This window comes from Pongo abelii, chromosome 9 (assembly GCF_028885655.2).
Source record: "Pongo abelii isolate AG06213 chromosome 9, NHGRI_mPonAbe1-v2.0_pri, whole genome shotgun sequence".
Taxonomy (NCBI): domain Eukaryota; kingdom Metazoa; phylum Chordata; class Mammalia; order Primates; family Hominidae; genus Pongo; species Pongo abelii.
This window is the reverse complement of record NC_071994.2, coordinates 145,165-167,438: the sequence shown is the minus strand read 5'-3', so window position 1 is coordinate 167,438 and position 22,274 is coordinate 145,165. Positions and strand designations below refer to the sequence as shown.

General features: G+C 54.1%; 1 protein-coding gene across 3 annotated transcripts; it reads right to left on the bottom strand.

Moving 5' to 3' along the window:
• Positions 1-1,668: 1,668 nt before the first annotated feature.
• Positions 1,669-9,355, bottom strand: NLRP6 (NLR family pyrin domain containing 6). Of its 3 annotated transcripts, none has more exons than XM_024241353.2 (8): positions 9,165-9,355; positions 8,032-8,312; positions 7,767-7,805; positions 5,798-7,556; positions 4,838-4,930; positions 3,224-3,394; positions 2,982-3,149; positions 1,669-2,491 (listed from the first exon to the last, which is right to left on the bottom strand). In XM_024241353.2, the coding sequence occupies exons 1-8, from the start codon at positions 9,191-9,193 to the stop codon at positions 2,353-2,355; spliced, it is 2,679 nt and encodes an 892-aa protein (XP_024097121.2). In that variant the 5' UTR covers positions 9,194-9,355; the 3' UTR covers positions 1,669-2,352. The 3 variants fall into 3 exon arrangements, with proteins under 3 accessions (XP_024097121.2, XP_024097119.2, XP_024097120.2); XM_024241351.2 differs by lacking the exon at positions 9,165-9,355 and adding an exon at positions 9,042-9,070 and having other exon boundaries at positions 4,838-4,933; XM_024241352.2 differs by lacking the exon at positions 9,165-9,355 and adding an exon at positions 9,042-9,070.
• Positions 9,356-22,274: the final 12,919 nt, after the last annotated feature.

Sequence of the window (22,274 nt, the reverse complement as noted above, 5' to 3'; positions counted from 1 at the left end):
GGTGAGGATGACTCCACCTGTCCTGCTGCCCAGGCCGAGAGCCCTGGTTTACCTCTGTCACCCACACTCCATCCAACCTATGGACGGGTCCTGTGGCTCCACCTCCAACACGCCATTGGCCCACACCTCCTCCTGGAGTGGCTCAGTCGCTCCCAACTTCTGCTTTTGTTGTGAACAGACCCCCCCGCAACATTTAAGGCAGACCCTGCTCTCTGCCCAGAAGGCAGCCATGGCGCCCAACTCACCGAGGACGAGCCAAAAGCTCTCCTCACACAAGCTCCACCCACAAACCCCCTCCTGCACCTGCCTTGGTTCCCTGACCTCATCTCCTCCCCTTCCCCTACTCCGCTGCTGCTACCTGGCTTCCTTACTGCTTCTAGAACTTTCCAAGCTCCCCGCCTGGCTTGCTCTGGCAGCATCATTGTCTGAAGCCCTTTTTCTCAAGACCTCTTTGGGGCTTGCCCCCTCACTCCTTCGGATTTTCAAATGCCCAGTAGTCAGTTAGACTTCCTCAGACCCCCCTTTCATGCAACTGGAAACCCTGCGCTCCATCCATTCCCACCAGCCCCAGGCTCTGCCTTACTTTCCTCCGCAGCATTTATCCGCCCTGCCTCTGCATCTTTATTACATTGTTACTTGTTGATGCATCATAGGTCTTTTTTTTTTGAGGCGGAGTCTCGCTCTGTCGCCCAGGCTGGAGTGCAGTGGCCTGATCTTGGCTCACTGCAAGCTCCACCTCCCGGGTTCGCGCCATTCTCCTGCCTCAGCCTCCTGAGTAGCTGGGACTACAGGCGCCCGCCACCACGCCCGGCTAATTTTTTTGTATTTTTAGTAGAGACGGGGTTTCACCGTGTTAGCCAGGATGGTCTCGAACTCCTGACCTCGTGATCCGCCCGTCTTGGCCTCCCAAAGTGCTGGGATTACAGGCGTGAGCCACCGCGCCCGGCCGCATCATAGGCCTATGGATTGTGGTGTGCATTTATGTATCAGATACACATTTATTTATTACTTATTAGCGATGGGGTCTCTCTCTGTGGCCCAGGCCGGAGTGCGGTGGCAAAATCATATTAGGTTGGTGCAAAAGTAATTGTGGTTTTTGCTTACTTTCCAACCAACCTAATAGCTCACTGCATCCTCGGCTCAAGCCTCCTGAGTATCTGGGACTACAGGCATGTGCCACCACACCTGGCACACGTATACGTATAATATACGTATTTGTGCTATTGCGTTGTGTATCACATACATATGTGTTGGGTATGTATTGTATATATATTTATTGTATTACACTGTGTATCGTATAGGTGTTTGTCTTCCTACCTAGAATGTCAGCTCTAGGAGGACAGGGGTTTTTGTGTTTTTTGAAATGAAGAAATGGAGTTAGAAAGTGGATTATAGTAGGGAATTTCCCCTGGGTAGTGATGGAGCTGAATCCAGAGTCTCCCCCACCTCCCCACTCAGACTGGAGTCTCAGCAGCCCAGCAGGGTTGAGCAGAGAAGACTCCAGGATTCGAGGACTGTCCGCTGCAGGTCCTGTCCATCAGGGCCCTTGTCGCAGCACTTTCTGCAGTCAGGCTGCCCCCTGAGACTCACTTTCCTCATTGGGGAACCGGGGGCCACCATCCTGCCCTGTGAAAGTGGAATGCTGGAAAGATGATGAGCACCGACCTGTATTGTACCACGCCTGGCCAAGTGTAATAGAAACCAACAGAAATGAGTCCACAGGGGAATTTACCATCAGTGCACGGCGGCTGCTCACCCACCGTGTGATCATGCCTCCCACTCAGCACGGGGGTTCTGCTCTCTCCACCCTGCCCTAGTCTCCCTTCCCAAAGATCTCAGACACTGGACACCTCTGGGCCTGGGCCACAGCCTCAGGGATGGTCTCATTCCTAACAGGGAGGGACGGTGACCTGCCTACTTCCAGTATACACGGGCACAGTTCTGGGGGCTGTTGGGCCACACTGCAGATGGGGACCAGACAGTGAAGGGTCATTCTGCCCTCCAGGTAGGTGCTTAGTTAATTGGAGCTCTCGCCATCATTATCGTGGCTTGGGGTCGGGGGGGGCTGTCTTCAAGGGGAATGGCTGGAGGGTCTCAGGAGAGGAAGGTGGGTGGAGTAGTGGTGGGGCTGGGGGAGAGGGGGTCCCCCAGGTGTGGAGAGAGGGGCGGGTCCTGGGCCTGTCCTGGACGGGGCAGGGTGCCGTGTCTGGGCCTCCCACATGCCTGTCCGGGGCCTCTCGGCTCAAAAGTTTCCCAGAGGCCGAGAGCAATATCCTCCCGCCCTTGGAATGGGCCGATCTCTCCACAGGGACTTTGACTAGGGTCTTCCACCCTGCTCTGGCCACCAGGGCTTCAGAAGGTTGAGATGAGTTCCTTGGGAGGTTCTGGATGGCTGTCCAGCGCTGGGTGTGTGATGACCAGATCCGGCTTTGCTCTCTTCACAGCCTGAAGCTCCTGTAGTGACTGCTCGCTCAGCTCCACAGAGGCCAGACTGCAGCCACACACAGAGAGCAGAAGCGGGGTTAGCGGTGGAGGAAAGCAGCCAGGGCTTGGGGGCAGTGCCGTGGGGGCAGCCGGGCTGCGGGCAGTGACCGGGCTGTCTGTCGGCTTAGCTGTGCCACAGACACTTAGGGACAGGTGGTGTCAGTTGAGAGGTTTGTCGGAGGCTGGGGGAGGGGGCAGAGGCCAGGCCTTGGGGGTGGCAAAAGGGTATTGGGGCCACTGGCCCAGAGTGCTGCCATGGGCACCAGACAACAGATGAACATTTGGTCAGACAAAGCGGTCAAGGCCCCGAGCTGTGGCCAGGGCTTCAGAGGGCGGGGCTGTCAGGGCCAGGCTCCTAGGTTGGTGTTTGAGCTCGGTCCCATGGGAGGTCTCTGGGAGGGGCTCCTCTTCAGGGTCTAGGGGAAGCCCCCAGGCCCCCTCCCCCTCCCTGGGCTGACAGGCTGTGTCCCCAGCACCCTTCCCTCCCCTGCCTCCACCTGAGGGTCTGCAGGCCGCATCCCTGGTGCTGCAGGGCTGCACACAGGTAGGTCACCATGGGGGAGGGCAGTTGGCAGCCGCTGAGATCCAGGGTGGTCAGGGCGGGGCTCTGTCGAAGCATACCCACCAGGTACTGGAGTCCTTGCTGGGGGTTAGGCAGCTGTACCCTGTGGGAGGGCCAACCTCAGGAGCTGCTGGGGTGGCGGGGGCATCCCACAGTCCCTCCCAGGCCAGGCCTCACCTGACCGTCTGCACCCTGCACTGGGGCCAGGCTAGGCCCTCACTCAACATACGCAGTCCCGCCTCACTGAGCCTGTTGTGGAGGAGGCCCAGCTCCGTCAGCGCGGGGGCTGCCCTCAGGGCCTCAGAAAGGTCTCGGCAGACTGCGTCAGGGACTTTGCAGTGGGACAGCCTGTGGTCAAGAAGCACAGAGATTTACTTGCAGGCGCCTCAGCCACCACACCACCTCCAACTGCACACGATGCCTGCTGCCCGGTGGCCCAGGGTTCAGCTGAGAGATGTGTTGGCGCCACGTCCCCTCCCTGGACCCGGCAGAGCCTGCCCTGCCCTTTGTCACCATGCACCCCCGGGGAGCTGTGTCCATTTCTCCCTACGACACTCTCTACGAGCTCTTGGGAGAGCTGAGACATGTTTCAGCATGTTTGCTGCGCAATCGTCCACCAAGTTGAGGTGGCCAACTCAGTTTATTTAGTCAGGCAGTCCCTAATGGTTGGGTAGTTTTGTTGTTTATCCTTTTTTTTTTTTTTTTTTTTTTGCCATTGTAAATAATGGTGTGCTGAACATCTCAGTTTACCAGCAGAATTGCTGGGCCAAATGTGAACACCTTTTTGGCTCTTATGTTTATCTCCAGATTGCCACATCCCCCACCCCCATATCAAGCTAATTTGCTGAGTCGCCATCAACGTAGGATATACCTGTTTCACCATCAGTACTAGTTCCTAGATTTTCTCTTCCTTTCTGCTCACTTGGTGGTAGCTAAGAGTGACTGGAAAGTTATTGCCATGTAAGAACTGTACATGTGGCCGGGCGCGGTGGCTCACGCCTGGAATCCCAGCACTTTGGGAGGCCGAGGCGGGCGGATCACGAGGTCAGGAGATCGAGACCATCCTGGCTAACACGGTGAAACCCCGTCTCTACTAAAACTACAAAAAATTAGCCGGGCGTGGTGGCGGGCGCCTGTAGTCCCAGCTACTCAGGAGGCTGAGGCAGGAGAATGGCATGAACCCGGGAGGCGGAGCTTGCAGTGAGCCGAGATTGCGCCACTGCACTCCAGCCTGGACGACAGAGCGAGACTCCGTCTCAAAAAAAAAAAAAAAAAGAACTGTACATGTGTAGCCACATTAAATCTCACCCCAACTCTCTGGATCTACTGGCTCCATTTCACAGGGGAGGAAATGGAAGCTTGAACAGATGGACTTGCCACTGGGCACACAGAAGCAGGCTAGCATTTGCAGACAGCCTGACCTTGGAGCCTGTGCTTGAACACCTTCCTTCACTGCTTCTAAGAACCCAGCAGTTTCCAACGGCAGCCTTCCTTCGGAAGGAAAATATACTCTTGTCTTCTTTAATCCCTCCCTCAGTACGCTTAGCTGCTTTCCACTCACACCAGGACCAACTTTTTCCTACCAGTACCTAACCTGGTAATGAAGCCCCAGACCCTCATCCCCTCCTCCCTCTGCTCTGTGTGGGCAGAGCCTGCCAGCCCCAGCACCCACAGGCCTCAGGCTCTGGCCTGACCCCTCAGCCTTCTTTCCTAGGCCATACGTCTGTCTCTGCCCAGGGCATCCTGCTCTCAGCCCGCTCCATGGGAAGAGCTGGGGGCGTTGCCACTCACGTGAGGCTGCTCAGATGGCACAGTGGGTCAGTCATTGCCTGAAAGAGTGGATGAAGAAGGGAGGCTGGCAGTTGTTTTGTGGTGCCTCGAGAACTGCTGGGAGAGAGAGGAAGGTGAAGCCCACCCTGCTCCTCACAGTGCCTCCTGGAAAGGACTCCTGTCTATCTCTAGTCCTGGGGTCTCAGAGCTGCCCCTCCTCCTCACCTCCATGCTGAGCCACCTCCTTCACACTCCGCCAACCAAACCCAGAGTAAAACCACTCATCTGTGGCCCAGGCATCATCCCACTGGGGTGTCTGAGTGAGGCCAGTGGGACGGTATCACCCACATCCCCTACATGGGTTGTTGGGTCCCCAGGCCCAGCCCCTGCCAACACCATGACGTTCATCCTCTCAACAGATAGCAAGCACCTGGGCAGGGGCTGAATTGGAGCTAAATTCAAAGGAACTCTGGCAAAAGCCTTGCCCTGGAGGAGCCAAGGGTCTGGTGGAGGTGTGGGGCAGATGTCATAGCAGGGTGGTCAAAAGGGCACTTCTGGAGCCAGTTGGGTCCCCAGCCAGCTGGGGGAGCCAGGGCAGACTTGCAGGACAGGCAGCAAACTGAGAATATTCTAGGTGGAGGGAAGGGCAAGTGCAGAGGCTCAGGACAGAGGGCATCGTGTGTTCCAGAGCTTATTGTCAGAAAGTATAATGGGAAGAAGGGCTGGGACAGAGCTGTAGGGCCATACTAGGAAGTTTTCATAGGTTGTGGGTGGCTGACGGTGGGCATGGTGAGGACACCCTGGGGAAGAAGACAGGAACTCAGTCGTTGCCTTGCAAGGAGGTGGTCAAAGCCTCCCCATTTGGGGAACCAGGGTCTGGTCTGGAGGTGCGCCCCATGCCAGATGGACACTGAGGTGCACAGGTTTGCACCGGCACACACACCTCACACAGAAGAGAGCACCTCTGCCCTGGAGACGCACCTGCTGCCACCCAGGCTGGCCTGGAGCCGCTTCCCCAGGCTCTTCTTCTTCTTCTCCTGCGCAGCAACCAGTCTGCAGCTGATCAGCCGCAGTGCCTGTCCAGCAGGGCAGCACCTCACGCAGTAGCTCAGAACAGCCACGTCCATGCGGCAGAAGCGCACTCGCTGCAGCGCCAGCTGCGGGAGCCGGCACAGGGCTTGGCGCACAAACGCGTCCTCCTGCGTCTCGTACAGGCAGTACAGCAACTCCAGTGGGTAGTTGGGCTCCTCTCCCTCCTCCTCCTCCTCTGGCTCTTCCGTGTCCTCGAGCCCTTTGGCCCCCTCGGTCACCTCTGGTGTCGCTCCGGGGCAGCCCTGTCCCTGTCCCTGCACCCACCGCAGGGCCTCCTGCTTCACACGCTCTGAGACCATGCAGCCGAAGTGGCGCTCGATGTCGTGCATCCGCTCCGTGCTCAGCAGTCCGAAGAGGAAGCGCGTGGTGAGTACCAAGTGACTGTGCGGCTGGGCGTCCCCACGCAGGAGTGTCCCAACGCCGCCAGCCGCGGTCCTGGGCACCCCGCCGTCCTCCAGCAGGTAGGACAGTGCCGCGAGGAACTCCTGGAAGCTCTGGTCGATGAACTGGTAGGTGACCTCTGTCTCCAGCACGCCCGGCAGCTCCTTTTTGCTGAGAAACAGCGTCTGGACTTTGGAGCCACGAAGCTCCAGTTGCTCCAGTTCCTTCTCGGCAAACTGTGCCCTGCGTCCGAGGACGCCCTCGCGGGCCAGGCGGCACAGATTGCGCAGGTCGCCCTGCACCCGGGGCGCGTCGGCTACCGGAGCCGAGCTCAGCACGCTGGCGATGAAAAGCAGGTACACGGACGTGGTGGTCTTGGACGTGCGCGACAGGTCCTGACCGAGCTCCAGCTGCTGGCGCAGCACGGTGCACACGATCCAGCACACGAAGGGCACGAAGCACAGAGCGAACAGCGTTTCGTTCTCCTTCACGAAGCGGTAGGCGCGCTCGGCCCTCCTCTCGTCCCGGAAGAACTTGTAGAAATACTTCTTCTTGTCCCTGTCGGAGAAGCCGCGCACCTCGGCGCACTGCGGGGAACACAGGCGGCCCTGCAGCCTCCCGGGGGCGGCGGCGCGCGTGGTCACCAGCAGGAGGGCCGTGGGCAGCAGTGCCTTACTCAGCAGCCCGCCTAGCACCCGCGCGCCGCTCGCCGCCTCGAAGGGGTCTGTGCAGGGCGCGGCCTCGGGGCCCCCCAGCGCCGGCAGCTCGTCCGCGCCGTCCAGGATGAAGAGCAGCCGCTGCGGCTGGGCCAGCATCTGCGGCACCGGCGCGCCGCGGTCGGGGCACTGGTCCAGGATCAGGTCAGCCAGGCTGCGCGTGCCCGGCCTCTCCAGCAGCTCGCCGCAGGGCATGAAGAAGGCGAAGTCCACCTGGCCCTGGTACAGCTTGCCCGCCGCCCAGTCGTACAGGATCTTTTTGGCCGCCATGGTCTTGCCGATGCCCGCCGGGCCCTGCAGCACCACGGTCAGCGGCCGCCGGCCCTCCTCGTCGCGACGGAAGAGGCGGTTGAAAGTGTGCGTGTCCGAGCGCCGCGCGCGCCCCGGCTCGGGCTCCTCCGCGGGCCCCAGCGCCTCCTCCTCCGGGGTGGCGCTCTCGGGCGCGATGAGCAGCTTGGTGAAGCGCTTGGTGATCTTCACGGAGCGGGCGTTCCTCTCCTTCACCCGCGCGTGCAGCTGCAGCACGTGCTCCCGGTACTTCTTCTTGTACTCTGGGCGCAGCGGGAGACAGCGCGGGGACAGGGGTCGGAGGTGGGGCAGGCTGCGCCCTCAGGGAGCCCACGCCCTCCCCGGCCCTGCTCAGGCCTCAGTTTCCTCTACGGGACCACAGCCCACGCCCCTGGCGGCCCTCCCACCCCGGTCCTCCCCGGGACCCTCCAAGTGGGGTTGGGGACACTCGTGCCCTCCAGCGAGAGACCCACCGGACACGGAGAGCAGCGCCCCGGAGCCGAGCCCGAGCCCTGGAAAGGAAACTTGGGTGAGGTTCCGCCGAGGGCGGGAACAGGGGAAGGCGCCACGGGGGTCCGAGTCACCTTGAGGAGCACGCAGGGTCCTACCCCTGGGGACCGCGAATTTGTGGATAAAACACGCGGGGGCCGAGGACCGCGCCGGGGCTTCTCCGGGAAGCGGGGAGGAGGGCAGCCCAGCCTCTGCCCAGACAGGAGGGACCTCCCGCCCCGAACTCACGCTGCAGCCGCTGCTCCTGGAGCTGCGCCGCCACGTCGCGCGCGTCCGCCCTCTTGAGGGTCTTGCGGGCCACCTCCAGCGCGGGCTCCGGGCCGTAGAACTGGGCCAGCTGCTCCGCGAGGTCCACGGCGTCCGCGCGCTCCAGCCGCCCCCACGGGATGCTGCGTCCGTCCGGGCCCACGTCGCGCAGCTTGTGGCGGAAGCGCTTCAGCTGCTCTTGGCTCAGTTCCTCCAGCGCAGCCAGGAGCAGCTCGCGGGCCACCGCGAGGCGCGGCCCGGTGCTGGAGGCGGGCGGGCGGGCGCGGGTCATCGGGGAGCGGCCCTCGGGTGACCCCCGCCCTCCCCCGACTCTGGCGTCCGAGAACCCACCGCGGGCAGGGCCTCAGGGAGTCCCGGGCCAAGCAACGTCTGGATCCATGGGGTGGGGGGAGGGGGCAACCGGGAGTGACCCCAGACTTCGCCCTCCCCCGTCCCCGGACCCGGGTTGGGGCGTCTTGGTGTTCTTCGCCCTCTGAGGGTGAAGTGGGCACTGGCCACCGCTGATCTGAGCTCTGGGGGGCACCTTCCTCCCCTGCACCTCCCTTTCTGCTTCTGTCCTTCCACACCCCAGGACAGGTCACATGCCCCGAGGGAGGTATTTCCAAGGAAAGCTCTCTTTCCTCCCTTTCCTAGTTTTTCCTCTCTTCCCGAGCCCGGAGCAGAACTGGCCTCTATAGCAGCAGACACTGCCAGGCCCAGGCTGTATTCCTGGGGTTCCCACCCCCGCCACCCTTTGGTGGGGCCCAGCTTGGGGCCTTGCACCAGGGTCTGAGTTTGAGCCCCTGGTGGGGAACAGAATCCACAAATGCCCTCTGTGGGGAGGCAGTGCTTAGACTCCTAAGCCTGGGAGTGAGGGTGGGGGAAGGATGTGGATAAGGGTGGAGAGCCTGAGGGAGTCAGCGGGTGAGGTGGAGGCCCCAGAGGGCTGAGACCAGGCGGTTCCCAGTGACCACCCTGGGGCCAGCACTCACCTGGAGCAGGGGGCCTCTGGCTGGTCCATGGGGGTCTCTTCCTCCCTGGGTCTAGCACTCACCCGGAGCAGGAGGCCTCTGGCTGGTCCATGGGGTCTCTTCCTCCCTGGGTCTAGCACTCACCCGGAGCAGGGGGCCTCTGGCTGGTCCATGGGGTCTCTTCCTCCCTGGGTCTAGCACTCCGGGGCAGAAGTGGGGTTCAGAGAGGTGAGTGCTTCACAGGCTGAGCTGGAGCCAAGTCTTAGAGGTTGTCCAGCCTGGTCCATTCCCGGGTCCACACACCACAGCTCAGCTGGCACGAGATGCTGTTGGGCACTGTGGCACACGCACAGCATTGCCCTTTAAGGGCTTGGCTTGGTGACCTTTGATTTTCTTACTCCTTTATCCCATTACTGTTCCCCAAGAACCCCTGGGTGTGGCATCGGGGCATGGCTGTGAGCAGGCAGCTTCAGAGCAAGGTGGGTTGTGTGAAGGAGGTGGCTGGCTCAGAGCCAGGCCTTCGGCTGAGGCCTGGGGAGAGGTTAGACTCTGAAAGCAGGGGTGAGGAAAGACTTCCAGGTAGAGGGAACAGGGAGGACAGCCAGCAGCACGCACCATACATGGGAGGGAAGGCAGTCTCCAGGGAGACGCCGGGCAGGGGCCTGCACTGCAGCCTCCCCACCTGACCTGAACAGCTGGCGGGCAGAGGCTGGATGTCAGGGGTGTTCAAGACCCCCGGGACCAAATGTGAGAGTGTGTGGAACGGGGGGGTTAATGTGTGGAAATGAGAGGTGTGTGTGTACGTCTTTGTGGCCATGTTGATGGTGTGTGTGTGAATGTATCTGGGGTAGGCTAAATAATAGTCCCCAAAGACATCGAGTCCTAGTCCCCAGAATGTGCAAATGTTCCTCATGTGCCTAAGGGGACTTGGCAGACAAGACTAAAGCCAGGATCTTGAGATGGGAGATGGTCCTTCATTTTCCAGGTGGGCCTAAATGTTGCCCTGAACGCCGTAAGTGGAAGCAGAGGGTGACTAGACACCAACATGGCATGGTGTGGCACTGAAGCTGCTGGCTCTGACGATGAGGAGGGAGGCTGCAGGAGGAGGGTTCTCTCCCTGGCCTCTTGGCAGAGCGCGGCCAGGCCAACACCTGGATCTCAGCCCTGGGAAAGCAACTGGACTTCTGACCTCCAGAACTGTAAGAAAATAAATGTGTGCTGTTTTTTAAACAAAATTATTTTAGAGACAGGGTCTCATTCTGTCGCCCAGGCTGGAGTGCAGTGGCACGATCATAATTCACTGTAGCCTTGAACTCCTGGGCTCCCGTGATCCACCTGCCACAGCCTCTGGAGTAGCTGGGATTACAGGCATGCGCCACCACACATGGCTAATTTTAAAATGTATTGTAGAAACGGGGTCTCGCTATGTTGCTTGGGCTGGTCCCCTGGCCTCAAGTAATCAACCCACCTCAACCTCCCAAAGTGCTGGGATTACAGGTGTGAGCTACTGCATCTGGCCATGGGTGCTGTTTTAAGCCACTGTGTCGGTAATAATTTGTTATGGCGGCTGCAGGATGTGAACACAGAACCCATCTGCATGAACCTGTGTGCACAAAGCTGTCTGCAAGAGCAGTGCCTGGCCTGACCCTGTCATCTTGGCTGGATGACCTGACAGGTCTCCCTTGGGCCATCGAAGACCCCTGTGTTCAGTCCTGCTTCCATCAGGAGCCTTGAGAGCTGCTTTGGGGAGAGAACTGGAGGAAGGGCCCAGAGATGGGTCCATTTCTCCCTATGATTAAAAAAAAAATTTTAAGACAAAAGAGACCCCACCTCTTCCTGAGGTTCAGATTGTTAAAGCTGTGGTTCTTGTTCAGTCCCATTCACACCTACCCCTCAGACTCTCAATGTGCATCCCCAGCAGCTTCTGCCTCCAGATACTGCATGATCAGCACTGGTCTCTGCAGAGGGTGGCTCCAGGTACCTGTTGGCCTGTCCCTACAGGGGTTTTCTGGTGCCTAGAAAGGTCCCCAGCAGAGTAGGGGCTCACAGGAGGCTCACAGACTCAGGAAGACTCCGCTGAGCTTGAGTCTGGGCTCCACCTCCCCGGCCATGTGGCCCTGTCAAAGCAACCTCTCGAAGTTTCAGTTTCCCTTGCGCTAAAGCAAGGAGAAAAGTCTTGCCTTCCAGGGTGCTGTGGTGACTAAAGGGACAAGGACAGGGCCCAGGACAGGTGGTCAGTGGGTAAGAGGCCCCCTCCTCACCTTGCCTTCTGCATGGGGTGCGGGTGATGACAAGCCTGTGTATGGCCATCAGCTGTCCAGTCTCACTGCTGTGGCAGCCAGACTGTGGCAGGGAATGAGGAATGCCGCCCACATTTGACCAGGCTGCAATGGGATTCCTCGGAAAGCCGTGAGCAGAGTCGAAGGAGAGACCACGCTGAGGGGTGGTACGGGGGTGCTCCCAGGCAGGCGGAGGAGATGCCATGGCAGCAGGAGCCTGGGGACACAGCTGAGTGGAGAGGGGATCCCTCCTTGCTCCTTCTTGCTTCCTGACCTCCTGCTGGGGCCCCTGCCTGTCTCACCTGACTGCTGGGCACAGAGGGAGAGGGAGAGTGGCCTGGAGGGGGCTGCCGCCAGCACACATCCTGGTGTGTGTATGTGTGTGTGTGTGTGTGCTGGGGGGTGCTCTTTAAAGGACTTTCATGAACATGAACACATCTTGCTAGTTGTGTGTGTGTGTGTGTGTGCTGGGGGTTGCTCTTTAAAGGACTTTCATGAACATGAACACATCTTGCTAGTTGTGTGTGTGAGTGTGTGTGTGTGTGCGTGCTGGGGGGTGCTCTTTAAAGGACTTTCATGAACATGAACACATCTTGCTAGTTGTGTGTGTGTGTGTGTGTGTGCTGGGGGTGCTTTTTAAAGGACTTTCATGAACATGAACACATCTTGCTAGTTGTGTGTGTGTGTGTATGTGCTGGGGGTTGCTCTTTAAAGGACTTTCATGAACATGAGCACATCTTGCTAGTTGTGTGTGTGTGTGTGCATGCTGCGGGGTGCTCTTTAAAGAACTTTCATGAACATGAGCACATCTTGCTAGTTGTGTGTGTGTGTGTGTGCGCGTGCTGGGGGGTGCTCTTTAAAGGACTTTCATGAACATGAGCACATCTTGCTAGTTGTGTGTGTGTGTGCATGCTGGGGGTGCTCTTTAAAGGACTTTCATGAACATGAGCACATCTTGCTAGTTGTGTGTGTGTGTGTGTGTGTGTGCTGGGGGGTGCTCTTTAAAGGACTTTCATGAACATGAGCACATCTTGCTAGTTGTGTGTGTGTGTGTGTGTGTGTGTGCAGGGGGTGCTCTTTAAAGGACTTTCATGAACATGAACACATCTTGCTAGTTGTGTGTGTGTGTGTGTGAACATGAACACATCTTGCTAGTTGTGTGTGTGTGCGTGTGCGTGCTGGGGGGTACTCTTTAAAGGACTTTCATGAACATGAGCACATCTTGCTGTTATCACAGAACCTTGGGAGGCACCGGCCCCAGGCAGAGACAGCATGCGGGGCCTGTGTGCTGAAGCAGCCTCCCCCGGGCAGGTCCAGAGCAACGACAAGGCCCTCGCTCCGGGCCACAGTATGGGCAGCTCCCAGCAGTAGAGGAGGGGACAGGGTCTTCCTGGGGTAGAGCCCTGGGGACAAGCTGTGAGCAGCCTGTGGCCTAGTTTCGGAGGCTGGCCTTGAGCCCGTGTCCCGGCCTGGCTGCGAGGGGAGTGACTGCTGTGGGCACCCGGCTCAGAGGCAGGGTCTGTCCATTTGGGGTTCTCAGCTGCTTGACCTGCTGGCCCTGACTTAGCTCTTCTGACAGGCTGGGATTCTGCAAGGCAACAACCTGGAGAACAAACAGGGGTGCTTCGGAGCTCGGCTGTGGGAGAGTCTGGGTGCTGCCAGCTCAGTGGGCGCCGCTGGGCCTCTAGGCCACCGCCCCAGCCTGAATACCCCGAGGTGGCCCCGCCGACCTCTCACTCGGCCCCATTCTAACCCAGAGGCTCTCCCACTCAGGTGCAGATGCAGCCCTCTGAGGCACAGCTCCACCGCTCCTAAATGCGCATTCTCTTTTCTCTCTCCACAGCACAACTGATTGGAAACAACTGATTGGAAACTGATTGGAAGCAGTCTCCCCAAGTGCTCTGACTCCCAGTCCCTGTCATTTAAGACAGAGAATGCACAGATGAAGAGCACAGTCTTCGGAACCAGGCTGTCTGGGATCAAACCCTGGCTCCACTGCCCAATAGATGTGTGACCTTGGACAAATTACCCACTTTCTCTGGGCCTCCATTTTCTCATTCGTAAAATGGGGCAGTGAGGGAACTTATATTGTAGGGTTGGGGCGTAAAGCTCACTGCACACATCGGGCATGCCCTGCACACCTCCTGTTCTCACTGCCGTGTTCTGCAGACGGGACAGCCTCGGCCCTGACTGTACTGCTCTTCTGCACCTGTGTTTTCTGAGCCATCAAAAGCATCTTGATGCTGGCCGGGTGCGGTGGCTCACGCCTGTAATCCCAGCACTTTGGGAGGCCGAGGCGGGCGGATCACGAGGTCAGGAGTTCGAGACCAGCCTGACCAACATGGTGAAACCCCATCTCTATTAAAAATACAAAAATTAGCTGGGCGTGGTGGTGCACGCCTGTAATCCCAGCTACTCAGGAGGCTGAGGCAAGAGAATCACTTGAACCTGGGAGGTAGAGGTTGCAGTGAGCCGAGTTCACACCATTGCACTCCAGCCTGGGTGACAGAAAAAAAAAAAAAGCATCTCGATTGCTAAACCCACTTCAGTTCTGATTCCACTTTGCTTCTCACCAGCACATAGCGCCGATCATGGTCTTTCCCCTGAAATGCTCTTTTCCTGGGGTCAAAGGGAACCGATGGCTGTAGGACAGAGAGATCACTGGAGCAGGACAGTATTGCATTGGCTCCTTGGCATTCTGGCATACCAGGTGGGAAAGGTTCTGAGGCCTGTGATGTGGGGTTGCCTGGGTCGGGATATAGCCTGTCCATCTGCATAAGAAGGGCCTCACATTCAGTGGACTCTGCCTCATCAGCTCTTAGCACCTGCTGATAACAGTCCTGGAAAAGGGTTTGGTAACAAAAGCCAACATTTCCCAGAGTCCTTGGCCATAGGTGGAAATTTGGGGATGAGGAGGGGATTTGGGAGGGAGGGGCTGCAGGTTGTGGGGCCACAATGGTGGGTAAAGAAAGCCAGAGAGTAGGGAGAGGAGAGGAACAAGTGAACAGACAAGGGAATAGGAGGGGCGGGTGGGAGCAGCTTGGCCTGTAGTGCCGTCTATTCTGGATTTGTGTTGCCCACAAAGCCTAGCTTCTGAGCAGAGCCAATTCCCAAGGACAACTTAGAATCTTTAACACGCAATTGAGACTGCGTTGTGTATTTCCTGTATTTCCTCAAAGGCTCCGTCCACAGGGATTTTACTACCCAGCAAAATGTCAGGAAACTCTTTAAGCATTTCTTCCTCCCTTCAGGTTTTCTCTCATGGCAGCTGCTGACTAGGCCTCCCTGGAGTCCACTCGACTGTGCCTCGGCATTCCCTTCAACCTCCTTCCTTTGGGAAGCCAGGTTCTCACGCATGTCCTGTGCCCTGAGCAGCATCCTTCTTTCCTTTTTACAACTTTCCATTTTTATGGAAAAAGATATAAAGCATTCCATTTTTACATCTCAGCCTCAGAATGAGGACATCTGAAGGCTCCATGACATTTGGAGGAGCAGGGAAGTGGACTCTCCCTTGTATGCCAACAAATTAGATAGCTTGGATGAAATGGACTGATTCATAGAAAGGCACAAGCTATTGAAACTGACTCCAAAAGAAGTAAAAAAATCCGAGCAGAACTATGATATGGTTTGGCTCTGTGTCCCCACCCAAATCTCATGTTGAATTGTAATTCCCAGTGTTGGAGGAGGGACCTGGTGGGGATGATTGGCTCATGGAGGTGGATTTCCCCCTTGCTCTTCTCTTGATAGTGAGTGAGTTCTCACAAGATCTGGTTGTTTGAAAGTGTGTAGCACCTCCCCATTTGCTCTCTCTCCTGCCGGTCATATGTGCCTGCTTTCCCTTCACCTTCTGCCATGATTATTAAGTTTCCTGAGGCCTCCCAAGGAGAAGAACCATGAGCTAATTAAACCTTTCTCTCTTTCTTTCTCTTTTTCTTTCTCTCTTTCTTTCTTTCTTCTGTTTCTTTCCTCTCTCTCTTTCTTTCTTTCGTTCTTTCGTTCTTACCCAATGCCTGTACCATTGCATCTTGGAAGTAACTAACTTGTTTTTGATTTTACAGGCTCACAGGCGGAAGGAATTTGTCTTGTCTCAGATGAGACTTTGTACTTGGACTTTTGAGTTAATGCTGAAGTGAGTTAAGACTCTGGGGGACTGTTGGAAAGGCACAATAGTGTTTTGAAATGTGAGAAGGACATGAGATTTGGGAGGGGCCAGGGGTGGAATGATACAGTTTTGTCAGAGACATTGAACCAGAGCAACTCTATTTCGAATTGCGGCTGAGTAAAATAAGGCTGGGACCTACTGGGCTGCATTCCAGGAGGTCAGGCATCCTTAGTCGCTGGATGAGATAGGAGGTCAGCACAAGATACAGGTCAAAAAGACCTTGCTGATAAAACCAGCTGTGGCAAAGAAGCCGCCAAAACCCACCAAAACCAAGATGGCGATGAGTGTGACCGCTGGTGGTCCTCACAGCTCATTAAACTCAAGTTACAATACATTAGCAAGCTAGCAGACACTCCCCCAGCACCATGTCGGTTTACAAATGCCATGGCAATGTCAGGAAGTTACCCTGTGTGGTCTAAAAAGGAGAGGAACCCTCAGTTCTGGGAACTGCCCACCCCTTTCCTGGAAAACTCATGAATAATCTACTCCTTGTTTAGCATATAATCAAGAAGTAACCATAAAAATGGGCACCCTGGATGGGCGTGGTGGCTCACGCCTATAATCCCAGCACTTTGGGAGGCTGAGGCCAGTGGATCACCTGAGGTCAGGAGTTCAAGACCAGCCTGGCCACATGGTAAAACCTCGTCTCTACTAAAAATAAAAAATTAGCTGGGCGTGGTGGCAGGCACCCATAGTCCCAGCTACTCGGGAGGCTGAGGCAGGAGAATTGCTTGAACCCGGGAGGCGGAGCTTGCAGTGAGCCGAGATCGCGCCACTCCACTCCAGCCTGGGTGACAGAGTGAGACTCTGTTTAAAAAAAAAAAGGCAGCCAGCAGCTCTTGGGTCTGCTCTGCCTATGAAGTAGCCATTTTTATTCCTTTACTTTCTCAATAAACTTGCTTTCACTTTATGGATTTGCCTCATATTCTTTCACGTGCAAGATCCAAGAACCACTTTTGGGGTCTGGATTGGGACCCCTTTCTGGTAACATCGTTCTATCAAACCACAGATGGGATGATACTGAGGAGACCCCTGACCCAAAGGAAATAGACTGCAGCACAAATCGGCCAACTTTGGGTAAGTGGTGGGGTACCCGAGTAAAGGATGGGATTGCGTTAGAGGCCCAACTTAAGGGAGTTAGAGTCTCTCCTAAAACCAAGAGGGTTAAAGGCCTCTGTGTTTTTTGTTTTTTTTTGCTTTTTTTTTTTTTTTTTTTTTGATATGGAGTTTCGCTCTTGTTGCCCAGGCTGGAGTGCAATGGCGTGATCTCGTCTCGCTGCAACCTTTGCCTCCCGGGTTCAAGCGATTCTCCTGCCTCAGCCTCCCAAGTAGCTGGGATTATAGGCACGCGCCACAATGCCTGACTGATTTGTGTATTTTTAGTAGATACGGAGTTTTACCATGTTGGCCAGTCTGGTCTCAAACTCCTGACCTCAGGTGATCCACCCGCGTTGGCCTCCCAACATGCTGGGATTACAGGCATGAGCCACTGTGCTCAGCAAGGCTCCTCTTAATAAAAGGCAAGGATGCTTGACCAAACCTGGGTTTGAGGCCCAACTTAGGAGGGTTAGAGTCCCTTCTAAGATTTAGGGGTTTAGAAGCCCCACTTGGTAAAGTTCCTCTTGGCTAAGAATGGATTTGGTACTATGGGATGTTAACCGCTATTCTCTTTGGAATAATCTACCTTGCAGTCTTTGCTGATGGCTGTGGGTGACAGAATTAGGCATGTACAGGATCATGGGATGTGGAGCTTTTTCCTTCCCAAAGTGAGACACTTAAGAGCTAATGGGGCCGGGCGCGGTGGCTCAACCCTGTAATCCCAGCAATTTGGGAGGCCAAGGTGCGCGGATCACCTGAGGTCAGGAGTTTGACAGCAGTCTGGCCAATGTGGTGAAACCCCGTCTCTACTAAAAATACAAAAATTAGCCGGGCGTGGTGGCGGGCGCCTGTAGTCCCAGCTACTCGGGAGGCTGAGGCAGGAGAATTGCTTGAACCCGGGAGGCGGAGGTTGCAGTGAGCTGAGATCACGCCACTGCACTCCAGCCTGGGCGACAGAGTGAGACTCCGACTCAAAAAAAAAAAATAAATAAGAGCTGATGGGACTTCTGGGAAAGATCCCTTCTTGACTGACAGCGGCCTCCTGAACTTTTGATTCAGTGTCACTGGGAGGGGTGGGTCTTTCTCTGGCCTCCCTGAGCCCCTCGCCTTCCTCACCCTACCGCAGGCAATGCTTTTCTCCCTTTCTGATCTTTCCCTTTCTTAACTTTTCTCTTACTCAGAGAGACCATCTTGCGCAGAGACTACATGGTCGGAGGTTGGATAAACGATGACAGGGCCCAGTCAGGGGCAAGTTTGAGCCTTGCCAGTCTGATGTTGGGTGCCAAGCAGAGTGGCTAATGTCTGTGTTTTGTCACACGTATTTTACTCTGGCCAGAACAGAAAAAGGTAATTTTCGTTTGTGTTGCAGCTTGGCCCCGGAGCTGTGGTGCAGCAAGCTGGGTCACTAGGGCCGCTGAGGGAGAGGGAACCCAGAAGCCTGGCATACCAGCAAAAGGGTAAGAATTTCTTACCAGTCAGACTTGCGGCCTCTTTCTTTCTGTCTGTGCAAACTGGTTGAATGAATGGTAAAATCACTGTTTATCTCCTGTAAAGTTCTGACTAATGGGAAAAAGGATTCGTGAGGCTAGCTTTTCTTTCTTTTCTTTCCTTTTTTTTTTTTTTGAGACAGAGTCTTGTTCTGTCACCCAGGCTGGAGCGCAGTGATATGATCTTGGCTCACTGCAACCTCTGCCTCCCGGGTTCAAGAGATTCTCCTGCCTCACCCTCCCGAGTAGCTGGGATTACAGCCGTGCGCCACAATGCCTCGTTAATTTGTGTATGTGTGTGTGTGTGTGTGTTTTAGTAGAGATAGGGTTTCTCCATGTTGGCCAGGCTGGTCTCAAACTCCTGACTTCAGGTGATCCACCTGCCTCGGCCTCCCAAAGTGCTGGGATTACAGGCGTGAGCCACCATGCCTGGCCAAGGTGAGAAACTGCAGCAAATCTGATGTGCTTCGTGTGTCTTTATGTATTGTTCTGTCATAAAGAGGGGTATAGAATGCAGGCCTAGGCACCTGTAAGCCTGCTGTTCAAGATGGCTCAGCAAACTGCTCAGTTATAAACTTTGCTGCAGATTTCTGGGGGAAAAAAAGGACGAATTCTCCCTTTCGTTTTGTTTCATGTCCTTGGGAACCTGACCTGATAACTATGTGGCGGCCCTTTCTCTGGTCTCCGCCGTCCAGGGCGGCCCTTTCTCTGGTCTCCGCCGTCCAGGGCGGTTCTTTCTCGGTCTCCGCCGTCCAGGGCGGTTCTTTCTCTCGGTCTCCGCCGTCCAGGGCGGTTCTTTCTCTCGGTCTCCGCCGTCCAGGGCGGCCCTTTCTCTGGTCTCCACCCTCCAGGGCGGTTCTCTCTCTCAGTTTCCACCATCCAGTGGACAGGAATTTGGGGGTTCATGTTATAGTCCTAAAAATTATCTTGAGCGGTTAGAAGCCTTTGCAAGCTCAAAATTGGCTGCTTTAGGCTCCTTCTGGAAAGAGCAATGGAGACTGCTCAGGGCTGTAGCTCAGTAGCTAAAGCTTTGTCTTTTCAGAATGGTGGCCTGGGTCCAGGGTTCAATTCCTGACTTAGAGAATGAGTGGTTTCTAGTATGATATTTGAGTGACCTTTATCATTTATTAATTATCTTCCCTTCCAGGAACTGTCTTGAATTTTTCTTTCTCTGAGCACCTGTGAAGTTACCTTTGGCAAAGTTCAAAAGGCAGAAATGTTGGCTGTTTAGCCTGGCTAAAGCTGGGTAATAAGATATTTAAAAGGAGTTTTTTTTGTTTTGTTTTTTTAAGAGCACTATGGTTAACAGTAAGCATAGTTAAAAGTGGATATTCATGCTCTAAAAGCCTGGGCAAAAAAGGAGGAGGCGCCACAGACCCTGTTTTGGAAAAAAACAACAACACTGTTTTCCTCATGGAACCCCAGGAATTGAAAGTGGATAGATCTCTCTCAAAATCTAAGTCTCTGTTCTGTTTCACATTGCATTATCTGACCTTTTTGACTTTTGGGGGTATCAGAAATTACCTCGCATTATGAGACAGCTTTGATGTGTAATAACTAGGTAGGAAATATACTTTTAGGAATGGCTAATGGCAGTTAAGGGTGAACACTTGCTCTTTGCATGTTTGAATTAGAGAAGCTCCTGGCCGCCTAGAAGGTGCGGAGATGTCCTCAGCCCCCCCAGGGTGAACACTTGCTCTTTGCATGTTTGGATCAGAGAAGCTCCTGGCCACCTAGAAGGTGCGGAGGTGTCCTCAGCCCCCTGAGAGATGACCCCCATGGGGGATGCGCTAATTACAAAATGGACTGACTGGCTTCGGATCGTTGCACTGTCTTGTTCCATAGTGTTTCTCTTTTGGGTATCTGGGATCCAGTGTAAAAATGGGGCCCTTCATTTTTGGGGATCTGTTTTGCTTCCAGCTGTGCTTGTTTATTAAGCTGTGGAAACTGCATGCTTTCCTGGCCCTGTTTCTCCAGGAGCTCCACCTTGAAGCCAGTAATCCAATGAAGCAACTGGCAAATGAAAAATCTGACAACTGCTGGAACTTCTTCTGTCTCTGTATTTATACGTGTTGTGTGTGTGAAATAAAAGAGCTTTGATTAGTTGGTTTAAAAATAATAAGTGTTGAAATCAAATGTTTTGTCAGAAAAAGAAAAACTGGCCAGGTGCAGTGGCTCATGCCTGTAATCCCAGCACTTTGGGAGGCCGAGGTGGGTGGATCACAAGGTCAGGAGTTCAAGACCAGCCTGGCCAAGGTGGTGAAACCCCATCTCTACTGAAAATACAAAAATTAGTCAGATGTCGTGATGCACGCCTGTAGTCCCAGCTACTTGGGAGGCTGAGGCAGGGGAATCGCTTGAACATGGGAGGCAGAGGTCACAGTGAGCCCAGATTGTGCCACTGCACTCCAACTTGGACAATTCAGTGAAACTCTGTCTCAGAAAAAAAAAGGAAAACTATAATGCCTTTTGGTTCATGTGACTTTAGTAAGCTTTGGGAAATAAAGACAGTTTTAAATATTTTTGGTAAAATAAAAATGTCTTTGCTGGGCATGGTGGCTCACACCTGTAATACCAGCACTTTGGGAGGCCGAGGCGGGTGGATCACGAGGTCAGGAGTTCAAGACCAGCCTGGCCAAGATGGCAAAACCCCATCTCTAATAAAAATATAAAAATTAGCTGGGTGTGACGGCAGATGCCTGTAATCCCAGCTACTTGGGAGGGAATTGTTTGAATCCAGAGGCAGAGGTTGCGGTGAGCCCAGGTTGTGCCACAGCTCTCCAGCCCGGGCGACAGAACGAGACTCCATCTCAAAAAAAAAAAAAAAAGACTTCAAAATTTAGACAATTCATTTTGTCTGAATTTAGACAAATATAGGCAAATTTAGACAAATATTTAGATAATTTTTCTTGGTAAAATAAAAATGTCTTCAAGATTTGGTGTAAATTGGGCAGGTCAATCAGGTGGATATTAGGTCAGTCAGGTGGATATTAGGTTTGCTAGTTGCTTTAAGGTCATAAACTGTTTCTTTGACTTTTAAAAATTATTCATTTTACCTACTTTTTTTTTTTTGAGATGGAGTCTTGCTGTGTCACCCAGGCTGGAGTGCAGTGGTGTGATTTCAGCTCACTGCAACCTCTGCCTCTTGGATTCAAGCAATTCTCCTGCCTCAGATTCCTGAGTAGCTGGGATTCCAGGCATGCACCACCATGCTGGGCTAATTTTTGTATTTTTAGTAGAGGTGGGGTTTCACCATGTTGGCCAGGCTGGTCTTGAACTCCTGACCTTGTGATCTGCTCACCTCAGCCTCCCAAAGGGCTGGGATTACAGGCATGAGCCACTGTGCCCGGCCTCATTTTACCTACTTTGGAGCACTGGATTCTAGATAAGGCCTGGGGACATGTGGAGAGCCACACCTCCTAGCTATGTTGGAAAGAGCCCTTATCTGCACTTCTGTCTGATGTCCTAGGCTGTGCACCTGGTACATAATCACAATCACTTACGAACTAGATTTTTCACCAAAAGTAAAAATTGCTAAGAATTAACGGTATAACATGTGTTTGAGGCTACTAAAGAAACAGTTCTCATAAGGAAAGTAGAGTATGCTTTTGGCAAAAGATTATAAGATGGCACTGGAATGTAGATTTCTTGAGTTTAGAGGGTTAAAGAGTTGTTTAAGTGAGATAGGAAAAACTCAAGGGTTTGAACAGGTTGTGGAAGGTTATAAAAGATTAATTATAAAAGAAATTCTGTGAGCATATCGGATGAAGCTGAAGGGGTTTCAGTTTTTCTCTAAATTAAACATTAAAATAAAAGCACAACAGGTTTTTCTTAGAGTGCTGGTTGCTCTTTAACAAAAATTGTAAGGGGTTACAAAAGGTTTATGAGAATCTTACGTTATGGTCAAACTGATTAAGATTGGATAGATTTGTCTATAAAGTTTTACTAAGAACTGGGGTTGACATTAATAGTATACTAATGCAAAGGGTGAAATTTGGTTACTTGGTATGAAAATCATACAGGAATCATTGTCAAATGTCAAATGGTATTTGGCTATCTTTGGGGTGTATTTGCATGTTACTGGTATGTGTTCCAAAAAAATGGGAAACTCCTATAATTCTGATATGATTTAGTGTATGTTATCATTAATAATTATAATTGTCACATAAAGTCATTGTATGTTGACTGGGTGCAGTGGCTCATGCCTGTAATCCCAGCACTTTGGGAG

Bases quoted from the DNA above. Each gene is read 5' to 3' on its own strand.
- NLRP6 (XM_024241351.2), bottom strand. From the start codon at position 9,070: ATGGACCAGCCAGAGGCCCCCTGCTCCAG. The intron at 3,150-3,223 runs GTGAGGCCTGGC...GCCCTCCCACAG, and splicing joins TGCAGGGTGCAGACGGTCAG to GGTACAGCTGCCTAACCCCC. The intron at 2,492-2,981 runs GTGGAGGCAGGG...GTGTGGCTGCAG, and splicing joins TGCGGCCTGCAGACCCTCAG to TCTGGCCTCTGTGGAGCTGA.